Source organism: Trichosurus vulpecula, chromosome 4 (assembly GCF_011100635.1).
Source record: "Trichosurus vulpecula isolate mTriVul1 chromosome 4, mTriVul1.pri, whole genome shotgun sequence".
Classification (NCBI taxonomy): domain Eukaryota; kingdom Metazoa; phylum Chordata; class Mammalia; order Diprotodontia; family Phalangeridae; genus Trichosurus; species Trichosurus vulpecula.
Genome location: NC_050576.1, coordinates 182607676 through 182623793, shown reverse-complemented (window position 1 = coordinate 182623793; position 16118 = coordinate 182607676). Strand labels below are relative to the sequence as shown.

General features: G+C 41.3%; 1 protein-coding gene across 1 annotated transcript in view; it reads right to left on the bottom strand.

Annotated features, from left to right (window-relative positions):
* Positions 1 to 16118, bottom strand: part of DNAJC7 (DnaJ heat shock protein family (Hsp40) member C7) — a 29592-nt gene that overhangs the window by 1105 nt on the left and 12369 nt on the right. Inside the window, exons 2-12 of the mRNA XM_036757102.1 lie at positions 15211 to 15299; positions 14359 to 14483; positions 14116 to 14229; positions 13365 to 13439; positions 10059 to 10177; positions 9293 to 9446; positions 7988 to 8152; positions 6559 to 6650; positions 1197 to 1270; positions 601 to 747; positions 253 to 405 (exon numbers count right to left, since the gene is read on the bottom strand). Coding sequence (XP_036612997.1) covers positions 253 to 405; positions 601 to 747; positions 1197 to 1270; positions 6559 to 6650; positions 7988 to 8152; positions 9293 to 9446; positions 10059 to 10177; positions 13365 to 13439; positions 14116 to 14229; positions 14359 to 14483; positions 15211 to 15299 — 1307 coding nt within the window. The remainder of the gene's footprint in view (positions 1 to 252; positions 406 to 600; positions 748 to 1196; positions 1271 to 6558; positions 6651 to 7987; positions 8153 to 9292; positions 9447 to 10058; positions 10178 to 13364; positions 13440 to 14115; positions 14230 to 14358; positions 14484 to 15210; positions 15300 to 16118) is intronic.

Genomic DNA, 16118 nt, shown 5'->3' with positions numbered 1-16118 from the left:
GTATATATATGTGTGAATATAAATATTCAGTCATTGAAGCTGCTTTATAAATACAAGGCCTTCCCCATGTGCTTCATCTCACTCTGAACCCTAGGAATCGCCTCCTCCAATACCTTTTGTTGTTGAGCGCACTCGCACATACCACCCCCCCCACCCCCGACTGCATGCACACACATTCTACTAAATGAATGAGATTTGATGCCATTCTGTTTAACTCCTTGGCAATATGCTTGAAGCTCACAACACACTCACCGCCCATGTTCATGCCCTCCTCATCCAGGTCTTGCCCACTGTCATAGCGAGTCTTTTTCTTGGGATCGGAGAGGATAGTGAAGGCTTCACCGACTTCTTTGAACTTCTTCTCTTCCTCTTTTTGGACTTCAGCGCTGGCTCCACTGTGTCGATCTAAGATGGGGAGCAGGTGGGAGGAAGAATAAGAGCATTACTAGAATAAGGCTTGAGAAAACACACCTGATTTTATAATCTGAGGTTTGACCAAATCTAAAGGACACAAATTGTGGTCACGTAAAAGTCACAGGAGAATCGCCTTCCTTTGGCTTCACACAGGCAGGCACCTGTCAGGGCCTTTTCTCTTCCTACCTGGATGGTGCATTAAGGCCCTCTTCCTATAGGCTTTTTTGATTTCATCCTCAGATGCATTCTTGTCCACACCTAGGATTTTGTAGTAATCTTTCCTTTTGCTCTTCTTTAGTTCCAGCTGTGCATTTTTCAGGAGCTGCTTATGTTCTGGAAAAAGACAAGCAGAATCACTGGATAACCTTGACTCTGGTTCACATCACAGGAACCTTGTGCCCAGCTTGCCTGGAATCAGTTACAATAACTCTGCCAAAGGCTTTTATGGAATTTTCTTCCAAAGAACTCCGAGGACATTCATACCTAGTCTATTTGTCCACATGCCATCCCTGGGAAAAGAGGGGTTGACATTATCTTTTTCCTTGTCCATATTCAGAAGCTGAGCTGAGGCCCAGAAAGATAAGGCAACTTGCAAGTTGGAGCGGAGTCAGGATTGGGATACAGGTGCCCTGTCTCCCAGTCTAACACTTCAGCACAATCCCAAGCTGGCGCTCACGTGTAACATCACTTACCCTGAAACCAAGTCTCAGCTACGTCTAGACGACAATGGAGAGCACACAATTGTTCCCCTCCCCACAAGCAACCACCCCAAATTTCTTTACCTTTCGTTTTCTCTGTCTGATATACTTTTTCATAGTCCCGTACTGCTTCTTCATACTGTTCTGTATCCATGTAACTGAGGAGGAAACAGAGGTCACTATGGTGCTGTAGACACAATGTAGTACGCATTCAACACCAGCTACGACTGACAGGAAACTTAGGGGAAAAACCTGGTGCAGTCTAGGGCATACACTTAGGTAGGAGGTTTTATATTATAAAATAAAAACCCCAAATCCATTCCCCAGGGACAGAATTACCTGCCATTCTCCTGGAGCACAAGTCAGACAGGTCTCATGGCACCTGGGCTCCCCAGGCCAAGACCCACAAGCAAGGAGATGCCTGTTCCTGGGGAAGGGAAAGGAAGGGAAGCTCCTTTACTGGAGGCATAGAGCCTCCAAAGAGGCAGCTACAAGGGGTAACTTAGGAGTACCAGCAGAAATGCTCCTGTTTAGTGAGAGATGGATCAAATAACTCTGGCATTTTTTCCATTTGGTTTTCTAGATTTGGCTCGAGTTTTAAAGAGCCAGGCAACCCCCAGGAGGCCAGAAGTTTCTGATCTCAGGGAGCCATGCATAACATCTTTATTTTTAGACCAAAATTAGAGCCAATGAACAAACAGAAAGATAAATTCAACAGGCCGATTCAGTGGCTGGCTACTGCTCCCATTGGGCAAGTCAACCCTGAAAGACAAATGTGCTGAGACGCAAATAGAGAATATGAAGGAGGAGAAGAATTCAGACTCTCTCAAGCATGGAGGAGTGGTGTCAAAGCTAAGGTCCTCTTCCTATCTCACGGGTACTTGTGAAAGAAAGACGAAAGTGGATGGGATCGTCCATGGCCTAATAAGACTACTGGCAAGCTGGCAACCAAAAGGCAGCATTGATGACTGAGGAGAAATGTAGCAGACATCAGTTGGGACATAGGACCAAAATGACCCTTTAACAAGGCACCACTCCTATTGTGATTCAGTTCAAGTACTATCATTTAAGTCTTAGCCTTTTAAGGAAGGTTCAAACTGTCCCACCAAACTAACTGTGGGGAAGATATCACTGATTGAACTGGCAAAAAAGAATACTGGAATTTTAAATAACCTCTACTTTTATTAAGTGGTGACCAAACAATACAAGAAACTAGTAGGAAAGTTACACGGCAACGATTCTGAAGACACGAAGTACAATTCCTGAGTTCAGGAACATCCAGGGGCATAATTAGATTTGGAAATTATAAATGAAACTAAGTTAAGTAAATAGTGCGGGTAACAAGCAAGCATGGAGATACAAAGTCTCTCCAAGCCTGGGAGATAATTCTGATAGAGTACCAGACAGTCTTCTTGTTAGAAATAAGAAGCAGATCTTTAGGCCAAGAGAAAAAAAAGATAGCCAACTGTGTTAACAAGGGTAATTACTATTTATCTGGATGGATCTAAAAGGCGAAGCTATGATGACAACAAGATGATTTTGTTCCTCCCTCAAAGACAATTATTTATGGCAAACGCAACATCCTTAAGAATTCTTTGAATTGGTATACATAAATAGGTGTCAAAATGTGATCTAATGGTCCTCAATAATTCTTGGGATGGTTATTTGTTGACATGATCATGCTTTGAGAATTTAATTTAAAATAAACCCAAAAGATCCTCCTTATTACTATCAAGCACTCTATGGTCCAGTCAAACTGGCCTTCTTACTGTTCCTCATAGAGGGTACTCCATTTCCCATCACCATGCCTTGAATGTACTACTCCCTTCTTCACTTCTGCTTTTTAGAATTCCTAGTTTCTTTCAATACTTAGTTCAAGTACCACGTTCTACATGAATCCTTTCTACAATTTCCCAGCTATTCCAGATTAGCTATTCTAATTCCCCATTCCGGAGGTGCCCTGTCCTTGTTCTAATCACTTTACATCTATTTTGTATATGACACGCTTGTTTTTTCTGACAGAATGTAGGCTCCTTGAAGGCAGGGATTGTTTCATTTTTCTTTGTTATGAATACCAGGTACATAGTAGGTGCTTAATAAATGCCTGTTCATTGAATAGCTAAACAAATGTCCTCCTCATTTAATGTATTTCATTAGAATCATCCCTATTCCCAACAATTCTAATGAGTGAATAGTAGTGGCAAGCTGAATGACAGGTAGTCCATGAGGTCTTATGCCTCAATAAAGAATTCCATGAACCAATGAAGTTTAAGAATCTCTACACAATACATGCATACATTTACATGTGTGGACAATGAACATTTTCCTTTTCTTCTTGCTAAGAAAGAAAAAGAATCACTGTGCACGTGAGAAATCATTACCACCACAACCACCACCATCCCCCCGGCTCTGCACCAGTTACATCAGAATATAGAGACTGAATCAGGTGACTGATGGGTGATGTGGAAGGAAGGAGTATTTAAAAATAAGAGGTTCCCTACTAGGAAGAATTGGGTATAATTCTGTCTACAAGGGGCAGGGATGAATGAGACAGATTCCTAATTCTGTCCTTTTACTGATTTAAGAAATTAAGTTCAGGGGTAAACATCATGACCTCTGAAATCAAAGAGCTACCTTTTCACATATCAGCATAGCTCTCACTTATCTCCAGTTTCTGGGAAGGAAGAGAGAGGGAGGAAAGGAAGGAAGAGAAAGAAGGGAAGGGAAAAAAGAAGCAAATAAGCATTTATTAAGCAACTACTATATACAGGCACTGTACTAAGTACTTTAAAAATATTATTTCATTTAATTCTAACAACCCTGAGAGGTAGGTCATATTATTCCCATTTTACAGTTTAGAAAACTATAGCAATCAGACAGTAAGTGACTTGCTCAGGATCACACAGCTAGTAAGTGTCTGATGCTAGATTCCAACTCGAGTCTTCCCAAATCCAGGCCTATCCTGGATGCTCTATCCACTGCGCCCCCTAGTTGCCTCAAAGTCATCAAGGTAGAGAGAAGACAAGTAAAATACAAAGCAAAATCTCCAAAGGAAATTGTTTTAGATGCAACAAAAGGGATTTGAGTCAGCTATCAAAGGAGAATTACTATGAGGACACTGTGAAGCTGCCGACTTCATTATATTAAACAAATATTTATAAAGCCTCTACCATATGCTATGTAATAAACTATGTATTGGAAATATGAAGATAAAAACAAACCAGCCCCTACTCTCAAGGAGTTTATTCTGTACTGAGGATGGGGCAGGGACACATGTACAAAGTACAATATATGCAAAGTAAATACAAAGTTATTTCCAGGGAGAGTGCACTAGCAATTAAGGGAATCAGGATGGGCTTGTTGTAGGAGGTGTCATTTGAGCTGACCTTTGAAGGAAGCCGGGGATTGTATGCAGTGGAGGTGAAGGAATGCATTCCAGGCATGGGGGACAGCCTATGCAAAGGAAAAGAAGAGAGAAGAAATGTTATGTACAGGGAACAAGGAAGCTAGTTTGGTTAGACCACAGAGTGCATAAAGGGGAGTAATGTGCAATAAAAGCCCAGAAAGGTAAGGTGGAGTCAGATTAGAAAGGGTTTTAAAAACTAATTAGTATTTTATCTTAGAAGGAACAGAAAACTGCTGAAGCTTCATGGGCAAGGGAATGAGACAGTCAAATCTGCACTCAAGGAGTATCACTTTGGCGGCTATCTGGAAGACGGATTGGACAGAGAAGAGACTGGAAGTAGGGAGTCCAACTAGAAGGTTACTGAAATAGTCCAGTTAAGAAGTGATGAGAGTCTGAAGTACGCTGCAACCATGTCACAGAGAATTATGAAAGATATTGTGGAGGACTTGGCAAATGAATAAGGGATGAGAAGAAAGTGAAGCATGGAGGATGACTCCAAGCTTGTGCACCTGGGTGACTGTAAGCCTGGTGGTGCCCTCAACGGAAATAGGCAAGTTAGGAAGAGTTTAATATTTTGGTGAAAAAGATACTGAGTTTTGTTTGGGTGTTAGTTTGAGATGATCTTTGGGCCATCCAGTTCGAGATGTATGATAGGCAATTGGTGATGCAGGAATGGTGTTTACGAGAGACTAAAGATGAATATATAAATCTACAAGTCATCTGTATATAAGTGATCACTGACTCCATGAGAGCTAAACAGAGTTGGGGAGGGGGGAGGGACTAAAACAGATCTCTGGAGTATATATACACTGAGAGGGTAGGATGTGGCTGATCAAGCAAAGGAGACAGAAACAAGCAGACAGGTAGAAGAACCAGGATAAAGAAGTGGCATGAAAATCCTGGGAACAGAGTGCCTGAGTAGATGGTAGTCAGTGTCAAATACTGGAGAGACATAGACAAGAACTGAGAAAACACTGTTGGATCTCATAATATATCACTGGTAACTTTGGAGAGAATAGATTCAGTTGAGTGAAGAGGTTGGAAGACTACAAGGGAATGAGATATGATACAAGGTGAGAAAGCAGGAGCAATGAATGCAGCTAGTTTTTTCTAACAGTTTGACTGTGATAGAAAATAGGATATAGGATGTAGTTGATGGAATGGTAGGATCAAATGCAGACTTCTTAAAACATGTGGGAGGCCTATACATGTTTTTAAGCAGTAGGAAAGAACCAATGGATAAGGAGAGATTGAAAATTAGGGAGAGAGAGGATGATCAAAGGAGAAAGCTCATGGAAGGTATGGGGTCAACAACTCTCTACCAAACTGGGCATTTATAAGGAGAATGGACAGCTCCTCCCAAACTGGAATAAATGAGTAGAAAGTGGGTAATGATGCTGAAGTCATCTGAACCATAATATTAGAAAGAAGGAGCTCTTAAAAGATGACCTCAATTTGTTCACTGAAGTATGAGAAAAGGTCTCCGCTGAGGCGTGGGGATTGTGGTGGTACAGTTGGCTTGAGGTAAGAGGCACAGGAGACCCAGGGAGCTGGTGCAATCTCCTCCACTGAAAGTCTATAAATATACTGTAGTACCTAACAATCCCACCTACAGGCAGAGGAGGAACCACTTAAACTCAATAAAGTCTAATTTATTATCTAAAATGCAACTGTCATGAAACATAACACTCTGTAACCAAGCTTGTGCCCCCCACCCCTGAAGAAACGAGAAAACTCATACCCTGCCCATCCCAACCCCACTTTGTAGAGGTGGGGACTACGAGTGTGAAGCACTGCATATGTTATCAGACTTGGCTGATGCCTTGGTTAGAAAACTTATGTTTTCTTTCCCTCTTTTTTTTCCCTAAAGGACATCTTGCTGGGTGGAGAGAGGAGGCATACATGTAAAACCAATATATATTATAAAGACTTTAAAATAACAACCCAAACTATACCAACAATAAAATGCAAGTCTCTGGCAGGACTGCCAGTGGCTGCCCACAGTTCCTGTCCCCAACAAGAGGAGGGCTCTTCACTCACCATTGTGCTCTCCTCAGGTAGGCTTTGATGTATGTATCATCCAGCTTCACCGCGTTCGTACAATCTTCTATGGCGTCATCTAGTTTCCTAAGCTTCAGGAAAAAGACAGCTGTCACATCTCACTTTCTTAGCTGGGGCCAAGCATGACGTCAGAATACTGAGAGGAACAGGCGCACTCAGCCTCTAATTATCACATCTGCTTTCAGTGATTAGAAAAACCAACCAGAACATTTTTCCTCTTTTCCTGGGGTTAGCCTGAGAGACAAGAACAACTAAGGACTAGATCCGGCATCCAACATAAGGCCCATGGGCCAAATGTAACCTGTTTGACCCTAGGGTATAACTTGCCTGAAACTTTTAGACGAATTTATCTTTCACCTAATTACCTAATAAGTTAGCACACCTGAACTAGTAGGCTAGTAGGGCACCAGTAACCCTCTGTCAGAAATCATGCTAGCACATCTGGATTAATTAACAATTGTAATTAGAATTGAAATGTAATTCACATGTAATCAAACTGAACACATGACTCATTCCTGAAAAACTTGGTCCTATCTCTCCTATCCTATGACTGAACTCTGCTATATCAGTACCAATGCCTGGTTAAGAAAAAAACATTGGGCTTATTAAAGAATTACCCCTACCCCACACTCTTTTAGAGGAACACAGATCCAGAAGCCTGTGTTCTTGGAGAGTGCAAGTTCCCAGATGAAAAGGACTGTATTTTCTCATTAGCTTCCTATGGTGCATAGGGCACGGTAGACACTCAATCCACTGTAAACACCTAGCACTGAAGTATGTGATATGCAAAGGAAAATAAGTTGAGAACACTTGAAGTTCCAATTCCCCTAAATGGTATTGGAAAAAGAGACAACAACAACTCCTCACACTTCTGGTAGTTTCTTACCAACAGCCCTGTGAAGTCAATAGTGCAAGGATTATCATCAAAATCATTGTACGGACAAGGGGACCGAGATTCAGAGAACTCAAGGAGCCCATGGCTACTTGGCCAGCTAGTGAGTGCTGCAACTAAGGTTTCTGAACTCTTTCTGCTACACCACAAAGCCTCTCAAGGACACACAAAAGCAGCAATGAAGTGTCATTTTTGAGAACCTTCAACCATAGTTTGCTAGGTGCTCAAAGTGAGACACCCTGAGATGGACCAACTGGGAGGTGGCTCCTGTCTGGGAAACTTAGCTGTTTTTCCAAACTGTTCCCCATAGGCCTCCCACCTACCAAGTGGGGCAAGCAAACCAAAACCTATAACCTCCTGACCACAGGAAAACCCCAACAAACCACTGAGTACCTCCTCCAAGGCAGCTGTCTCTATTCCATCTGGGCAGACAGGGAGTTGGTTCCCACATTCCTCAGAGGAGTCCTCAGTCCCTGGCGTATCTCTACAACCCCAAGGCTGAAGTTAAGTGCTTACCTTGGCGTTAACTGTCCCCCGATTACAGTAGAGTTTGGCGTTTGTTTTTATATTGTTAGGATCAATCCCCAGGGCCTCTGTGTATAGGTCATATGCTAATTTGTAATTTCCATCTTTAAATGCTTTGTTGCCATCCTCTTTTTTTGCTTTGAGTGCTTTGGCATTCTAAAGGAAGAAGCAGGGGATGAGTCAGTTGGGCCTGTGGGGGGCATGGTTACCTGGAGCACTACACTGGTGGATATCTCCTGCCCCCAGTACATACTGGTTGGCTAGCTATTTATTTATAATTTCTACTGTAAAATTCTATGCTTCAGCCAAACAGGATTAATCTCTATCCACTTTTCTTGTCCTGTCAGGATCGTCCAGCTGTTTTGGACATTGGCTCTTCTCCCTTCCTTCTCTCCCCACCTCACATGCTGCATCCCACCTATATCACCAGATGAAAGGGATAACAAATTCTCTTAGCACTTTTCCTGCATCTTCTATCTCCCCCATCACATTCTGCATTGCATCATACTTGACTGTTAAGCCTGAGGGGGTGCAGCAGCACCATCCACCCACCCAAGGATAAATGACAAAGATCTTTGAAGTCAGGGACTGGTATTTTTCATTCTGATTCATTTCATATCCAGTGCCTAGCACAGTACCTTGAATAGTGAGTGATTAATAAATGTTTGTTGAATTTCTAAAAAGACTAAGTCCCACAATTTAAGGTCCCCCACCCCCACTCCTGCTTTTTACTTCTCTAATCGTTTCTCCTCTTCTGAGCCATCTCATTTTTCACTAGTACTCCCCACATGAGTTTGGAGACAGGAAAAAAAAGATAGAAATTCATTGTCCTCTATCTAGCTACTTATCCCACGTTGCAGGAGAAAAAACTAAAATGAGGCTTTGGGGCTAAATGTGGATTCCAGTTCTCTCCATGTTCCCTCTTCCCTCAACCCCATTAAGCATGAGGCTTCTTTTTCTACCGTTGGATGCCCAGGGGTTGAAGTCCCCACAATGAACTCAAATAACTATTTTTCAGTTCAGGAAAGAAGCACTTATATGCTATAAGGACCCAGATAGTAATTAGTCCCTAGCAAAATTTTTTCTAATTGTTTTTGGCTAAGTCAAAAAAAAAAACTGCCTAAACTGTTGTAACTAAAAGGCCAAGTTCTTCAGCAGAGCAGGGTAAAGGGCCAATATACCCCCCTTATGTTCTAGTCACTCTCCTCTTAATGCAAATGCCTCCCCACTCTGACTAGCTTGGTTATCAAACAGAAGCTACCTTTCCCACCCTGAGCTACATGCGCTAGGACTTACTCTGCAGGCAAGACAAGCCTTCTCATGGTCTGGGGCCATCCTGAGGGCCTGCACAAAAAACTGAACTGCTTTCTCGATACAGTCTTCATAATAAAGGCACAGGCCTCGCACGTACAGTGCATCTGCATTGGTGGAATCCATCCGTAAAATGTCACTGTAATGGCCAGAAAGGGGCAAATTCAGATGTGGTTTAATGTGGCCTACCTCTGCTACAGATTTCAGCTAGAGCCTGCATCAAACTGGACATGGCTCATTTATGGCCAACTTTATCAAAGGACTCACACTTAGTATTGTAAATGCTCAAGAGAGGACAGACAGATGTTCCAGTAGGATTCCCTAGAATTATTACTAAAAAATTCTAAAGTAAATCCCACTCCCCCCACCCCCGTCTCCAATCTGCCAGCACAGCTTAACTCACTCTTTAGTCGGTGCATTTAAGTAACGAGTATAATATATATATTTGTTTCACTGATCTTATTTTCTCTGACAGTAAGTATCCTGAGGGCAGGTGCCAGTCACTCTTTATTCCCCAATTTCATTTGCACAAGTGCGTGTGTATCTTTATCCCCCTCTACTCCTTGTAGACATTCAAATATTGACTGACTTCTGCCCTTAAGCACCAACAAGTCCCAAATCAGTTCTGATTACAGACAGGGTCCTTAGCCAGACAAGAACCATACTGTCCAACACAGCAACTCACTTCCAGGGGGCCAAGGACTTAAGGCAACTTATGGTATTCCAGAGTAGAATCTGCTTGGTGTTATACCTGGCTACAGACTGTGCTTCTGGATAGCGACCCAATAATGCTAAACACTCTGCCTTGAGGATTTTGAAGCGATGACAAGCAGGGGCAAATTCCAAGGCTCGGTCCATGCAAAAGACGACCTGTAAGGAGGAATAAGGGAGATGAAATCCTCAAGCTCAGCCTTCTGAGGCACTTCCACTTCAGCTTGGTCAAAGATATTGGATTAGTTGGTTAAAAGCCAAAAGGGAAAAGAAAACAGAGTAAGTTTCTTTAGCCTATTTATCAGAGAAGAAAAAAAAAATCCAATCCTATGCGTAGAAACATTAATCTGTGCATAAGAAAAAACAATGAAACCGGGAAGGTAGGATACTAGATAATTAAGCAGCTCATTCCCATCCAAATATGGTATGGAAGTTACATCTACCACCTGCAGGTGCCATGGCTATTTGATTGAAGCTGTGCTTCCTTTCCTGTAATTCCAAAGGGATTCAACTCTAAGTAGACACTTTCAATCCTACTTCAGGACACCAACACCAACCAAATCATAGCTCATTTTGACATGAATTTGGACAAACTACGTGTAAGATCATATTTCCAAAACGCAACTACATGTAATAGAATGAAGTTTCATATTTCCTAAGTACCTAGTATATGACAGGCACTGTGCTAGGCTCTGAGGATACAGAGACAAAAATCAAACAGTCCTTTCCCTCAAGGAACTTGTGTAATGTACTAGGAGAAACAATGCGTACACAGTTGTATAAACACAAAATTACGTGGGAGAGGGAGAGATACACGGTAAATACTCAGTAAAAACCTGCTGGTTGGTTGGTTGAGAGCTTTCCAATCTGTGCAAAGGCACAGTCAGGAGACAGAATGTCATGTACAGGAAACAATAAAGGAGTCAGTTTGGCTGGCCCACAGAGGATATGAAAGGGAATAATCACATGAAATAAGCCTGGAAAAGTGGGCTAGAGTCAGATTGTGATGGATTTTGAAGGCCCAATAGAAGAGTTTATATCTGATCTGTGAGGCAAGAGGGAGACACTGGAGTCTTTTGAGCAAGGCAGTAACATGTAATATCTGTGCTTTAGAAATATCTCTTTGACAATTGTATGAATGATAGATTGGATAAGAGAAAGACTGGAAGCAGGGAGACCAATTAGAATGTTGCTGCAATAGTTCAGGTAAGGTGATGAGGGCCCAACCAGGCTAAGTGAAGCAAAGGAGGCAGAGAGATGGGAAATATAGAGATAAAATTGACAACCTGATTAGATATAGGAGAGGAACAGCAAAGAGTCAAGGATAACTCTGAGGTTGCAAAGCAGGGTGAGTGGAATGATGAAAGGACCCTCAAACAAAATAGAAGTTAGGAAGAAGAGGAGGTTTGGGGAAAAAACACTGAGTTCTGTTTTGGACATGCTGGGTTTGAGATAATAATACGGCATCTAGTGTAACAAACAGTTGGTGATGAAGGCCTGGAGCTCAGGATAGGAACGAGGCTATCGGTCCTATTTCCCAGAATCATCATTATAAAGGGATATAGCTATATTTCTGTTCTTTTTCTAGAAATCTACTAGAAATATTTTTCTACTTTTATCTTTGCCAGGCCAAGGTCACACTCCTAATCTGTTGGGAGGCATTTAGCTCTAGAATGCACACATTTAAAGAGATTTACTTGGAAAATAATCTTCTCCCCAAGGATAATTGCTACAGAAGAAATTGAGAACAGAGAACTCTGGCTCCCTACAAGTATCTAATTATGGGGACCATAGATACTCTACAGAGATTAAGTTCTAGAACCCAGTGACAGGGAACCAGTATAAACTTCAGTCTTCCCTGTTCAGAAGAAGTTGATAAATAAGGACAAGGCCATGCTCAGCAAGGTCAGCCAATGGGATACAAATAACACATCATAAGATTAAGGGTCATAAATTATCATCCTGAGGACAAGGTTCACGTTTCAGATTTTTGGTCATACAAGGAGTCATGATGTCACATTTTTTCCTCAACTGGGAAATGAATGTAGCAAAATGAAGGAAAAAGGGTGCCCAATTTTCAGTCAGCAGCCATGCTAATGAATACTTTCAGAAGAAGTCTGGAGGACCTTAGGTAGGAAACAATTCTGCTAACAGTGATGACTTGGGAGTGTCAGTCAGAGGCTCTGCATTTCTCTTCCCGCCCCCCATGACCAGAGACAGCTGCAGGCAAAAAAGATCTTTGTTTCTTTCAAGGTCATCTGTTCCCCCTGCCAGGATCATAATTCCTCATTTGTGACATCACCATGAGATACAGTGGGGAGGGCTGGGATGTCACAAACAGGGGATTCTGGCTCCAGGCTAGAAAAGAACAAGCAGAAACCCAAGTAAGCCCCCTTCAGAGACAAAGCTCTTGTATCTGCTCTGCTGGAGAAGGGAGGAAATCTCAAAAAGCATTGACAAGAGGTTGAATCCTTTCTCAAATAACTGATGAATCATACCAAAGAGACATAGTAGCTGTTTAAATCAACAGGCAGAGAAGAGATTCTAGTGTACTGATGCCTAAACTCTACATAGAGTGACCAGATGTTTTTTCCCAAAGACATGCCCTTGGTATTAAATGACATATGGGGCAAACACCAGCAGCTATGTTCTATGTTTCAGGCATGGTGCAAACTCCAATATGGTTCTTCAGGTTTGGGGTAATGAGGAGAGAACAGTCATTTCTTTGGGATAAACACTTCATAACATTCTTTCCTCCAACTTGGAAACATCTTATTCCCTATTAATAATAATTAGTCCATACTAGTTACTCTTTTTAGAAAGACTGAATGGCAAAACTGAGGACAGAGCTGGCATCACTGTCATCTCCTCTGGTTAATTTCACTGCAAGAACCAACACATGGTGAGCTCCATAAATAGACAGAAGCATGCTTCTGTGAATAAGGCCCAAGACCAAATAAATGGTCATACCTCTAAGGTATAAAAGAAGTCTCTCCCAACTTCTGGAAAGCAACTTTTATTTGCTCAAATGTGGATTATCTGAAGCACATTTTTAAAGCCCAATCTGGCTTCCCCTATGCTTTTAAGACATCTTGTCCTATCAGCAAACTGAATATATTCAGGTGATACAAACTCTTTTAATTAGTAAAATAGAGAAAATGTAATTAGGAAAGTAAACATACTAAAAAGAATAATATGCTTTACCCAAAGCCATCTAAAAATGATTTTTGAATTATCTGCATCACTACTCCTCTCAACCAGCATGAATAATAGGGAACTAATAAACGGCACCTGCCCTGAGCGAAAGGGCAAGATTAAATCTTACATTTGTACTCTTGTATTTTACCTTCCGATAGTCCCGTTTCTCAAAATCCATTTCAGCTATTTTCTCATATTCTAGGACAGCAGTGGCATTCTTAAACTAAAAGAAAATCAGAAAGGCTAAGTTTTTTTGATGCCATACAATTAACCACAAAACAAGGCCGAAATAAATTCCTTCCTCCCCAAACAAACCGCCATGGTCTTTTTGCAACTCATGATACACCTTGAAGCTTTCATATTCATGAAGGTACAGAAGAGGGTCTCTCTCAGGATAACTAGGGGTCAAACCCCATCCTCTATTTCAGTTTATGTCAGGAATGGAAAAATCAAGTCACAGCACCAACTGAAGTTTTGATATACATCGTATGGGTATTGCTTTACAACAGTATGAGTTTCCAGATCCTCTTCTATTTAAACAGCATCTAAACTGGTAAGGAGCAACTTTCAGTCTCCACTCATCTGAATTGAATTTTAAGTTGTATCTTAGAATACAACTTAACTAGAATACAACTTCCAACTTCTTGGAACACTATATCAATCTCCTTGCTTTTTCTGAAAATAATTCCCTTTTGTTTTCACTAAATATTGGATCTCTAGTATCTACACCAACTCCCACATTTTACAAATGAGGAAACTAAGGACTAGAAAAATGAACTGACTTGCCTCAGATCACAGAGTTAGTCAGAGTTAACAAGAGAAACAAGGTGTCCCCATCTAAGGCTCCTTCTACTTGCCACTATTCTGTCTTTTCTGAACGATGCACAACCAGACCCTACCTCTTGTTGTGCCTGAGTATTTCTGTGATCCAGTTCTAGAGCTTTTTGGAAGCAGCGACAAGCAGCCATAGCATTCCCCAGAGAAAGGTGACATTTGCCTTCTCGTAGATGACCCTAGAGGAAGAAGAGAGGTAATTAGAAAAAAAGAAAGGGGCAGAATATAGATCAGGCAGGCAGAAGTTAAAGGCAAAATGCCCTTAACCCAAGCAATCCCAGCCTTCCCCAAATAACCCCATCACATACCCGGACAAAAGAGTCATCCAGCCTCACTGACTGCTGGGCATCTCCCAATGCTTCCCGGAACCTCCCCAGCATCATCAACGTGGCAGCTCGGTTACCATAATAGCTAGCATTTTTAGGGCACATGTCTAAGGGGGGGATGGAATACAAAACAAAATATATCATGCATCATTGTTTCTGAAGCTCAGAGGGCTCCCCCACTTAGTACTGTTTTTTGCTTCCTGTATAACCAAAAGAGCAGATAAAATCTTTTGACCATTCATGTTAGTGGCCAAGAATCACAACCAGTGCAAAAAATAAGGTGTGTAATGCAAGTCTTGATGCTGGACATGAGCACATAAATTTTTTTAAGGGCTGGGGGAATTTACCCTCATAATTATATACTGCTTAAATAAACATTAAAATGAATTTGTATTCATTGAGTACACATCAAGTGGCACTGAGAGAAGGAGTCTCAGCAACATATTGAATAAGAAAGAAGTGCCAATAAGAGACTGAAAATTTGCTGGTAATAGCCTACACATAAATAACTAAGTTGACTATATTCACAAAAAGTATTTTCCAAGATTAGAAATTAACTGACATTTTTCAAACTACTCTTCATCCACATCCACATCCCCATCCTTTCCCAATAACAGTGACTTGTTAAGTTGCCTGTCATTTTCCAAGACAAAGGAACCATCTGCCTGGGTACTGACCTCTTTTGGAGTCTCAACTACAAAGATCTCACAAACTACCATGATCAATGCACAAAGCAAATATCACAGCTACATGGCAGAGGTATTTTTTTAACCATTATTTTGGCTAAATATTTCCCCCCATTTTGGGATGTAGGAACTAAGCAGTCTTTCTCACCTATGGCTTTTGTATAATAGTTATAAGCTTCATTGTAGTCTTTCTTGGCATAGTATGCATTTCCTTGTTCTTTGAAAGATTCTGCTTCCCTGAAATGGAAAGAGAAGAGAGAAAAAAAGACAGAGAATAAGAACCATACCAAGTATATGACCTTTGTGAGCCAAAAGGGAGGTAATAATATAGTACCCCAGGTAACCAGAGTCAAAAATTGGTACAAGACCTGACGGAATTTCTACTGAGAGGCTATAATGTACTTGGGCATTATTTTCTGTAATTAGGCTACATTCAAACTAAATTAAGTAGTCCCCCCACCTCAATGCTGGAGGGCTTCAGCATTCAGCATTTTCCCAAAATCATCTTCCTTTGGATTAGACATATTTAGAAATTCCTTTATAGCAAGAGAATGTTGGCGTTTATGCCTGCCTGCTCCCAATGGGTCACAACTGCTTTCTCTTCAAAATGCTTAAAAAAATCAATTAGTTGATTCCCCAATCCAACTTTAGGCCTACAGATTTTCTGGTGTGAAAAGGAAGGAAAGATTTGTGGAATGTTAGTAAATTCCTTTTTAAAATTTCACTCCTTTGTTGAAGGTCAGTGGTAGACAGAAAACTATTAAGGGATTGACCAAACATAGTACAAAACTGGGTTGTATATTTATCAGTAAAAGTGCAAATGCAGGTGGGGAAACAGTGGAACAGTTATTAAACACCTACTATGTGTGAGTATGCATGCGCACATGCGTGTGTGGACAAGGCGGAAGGGTCATATACAAAGCTAAGACGCTCTGGCCCTTTAAAGTGTTTAGTTTAATCGGTGAATTAAGCACACAAAAGCCTTATCCACTCAAACCATCCCTTTTTCATACTAAGCGGTTCCAACAATCCCTTCAAAGGACCCTGAGTTACTAC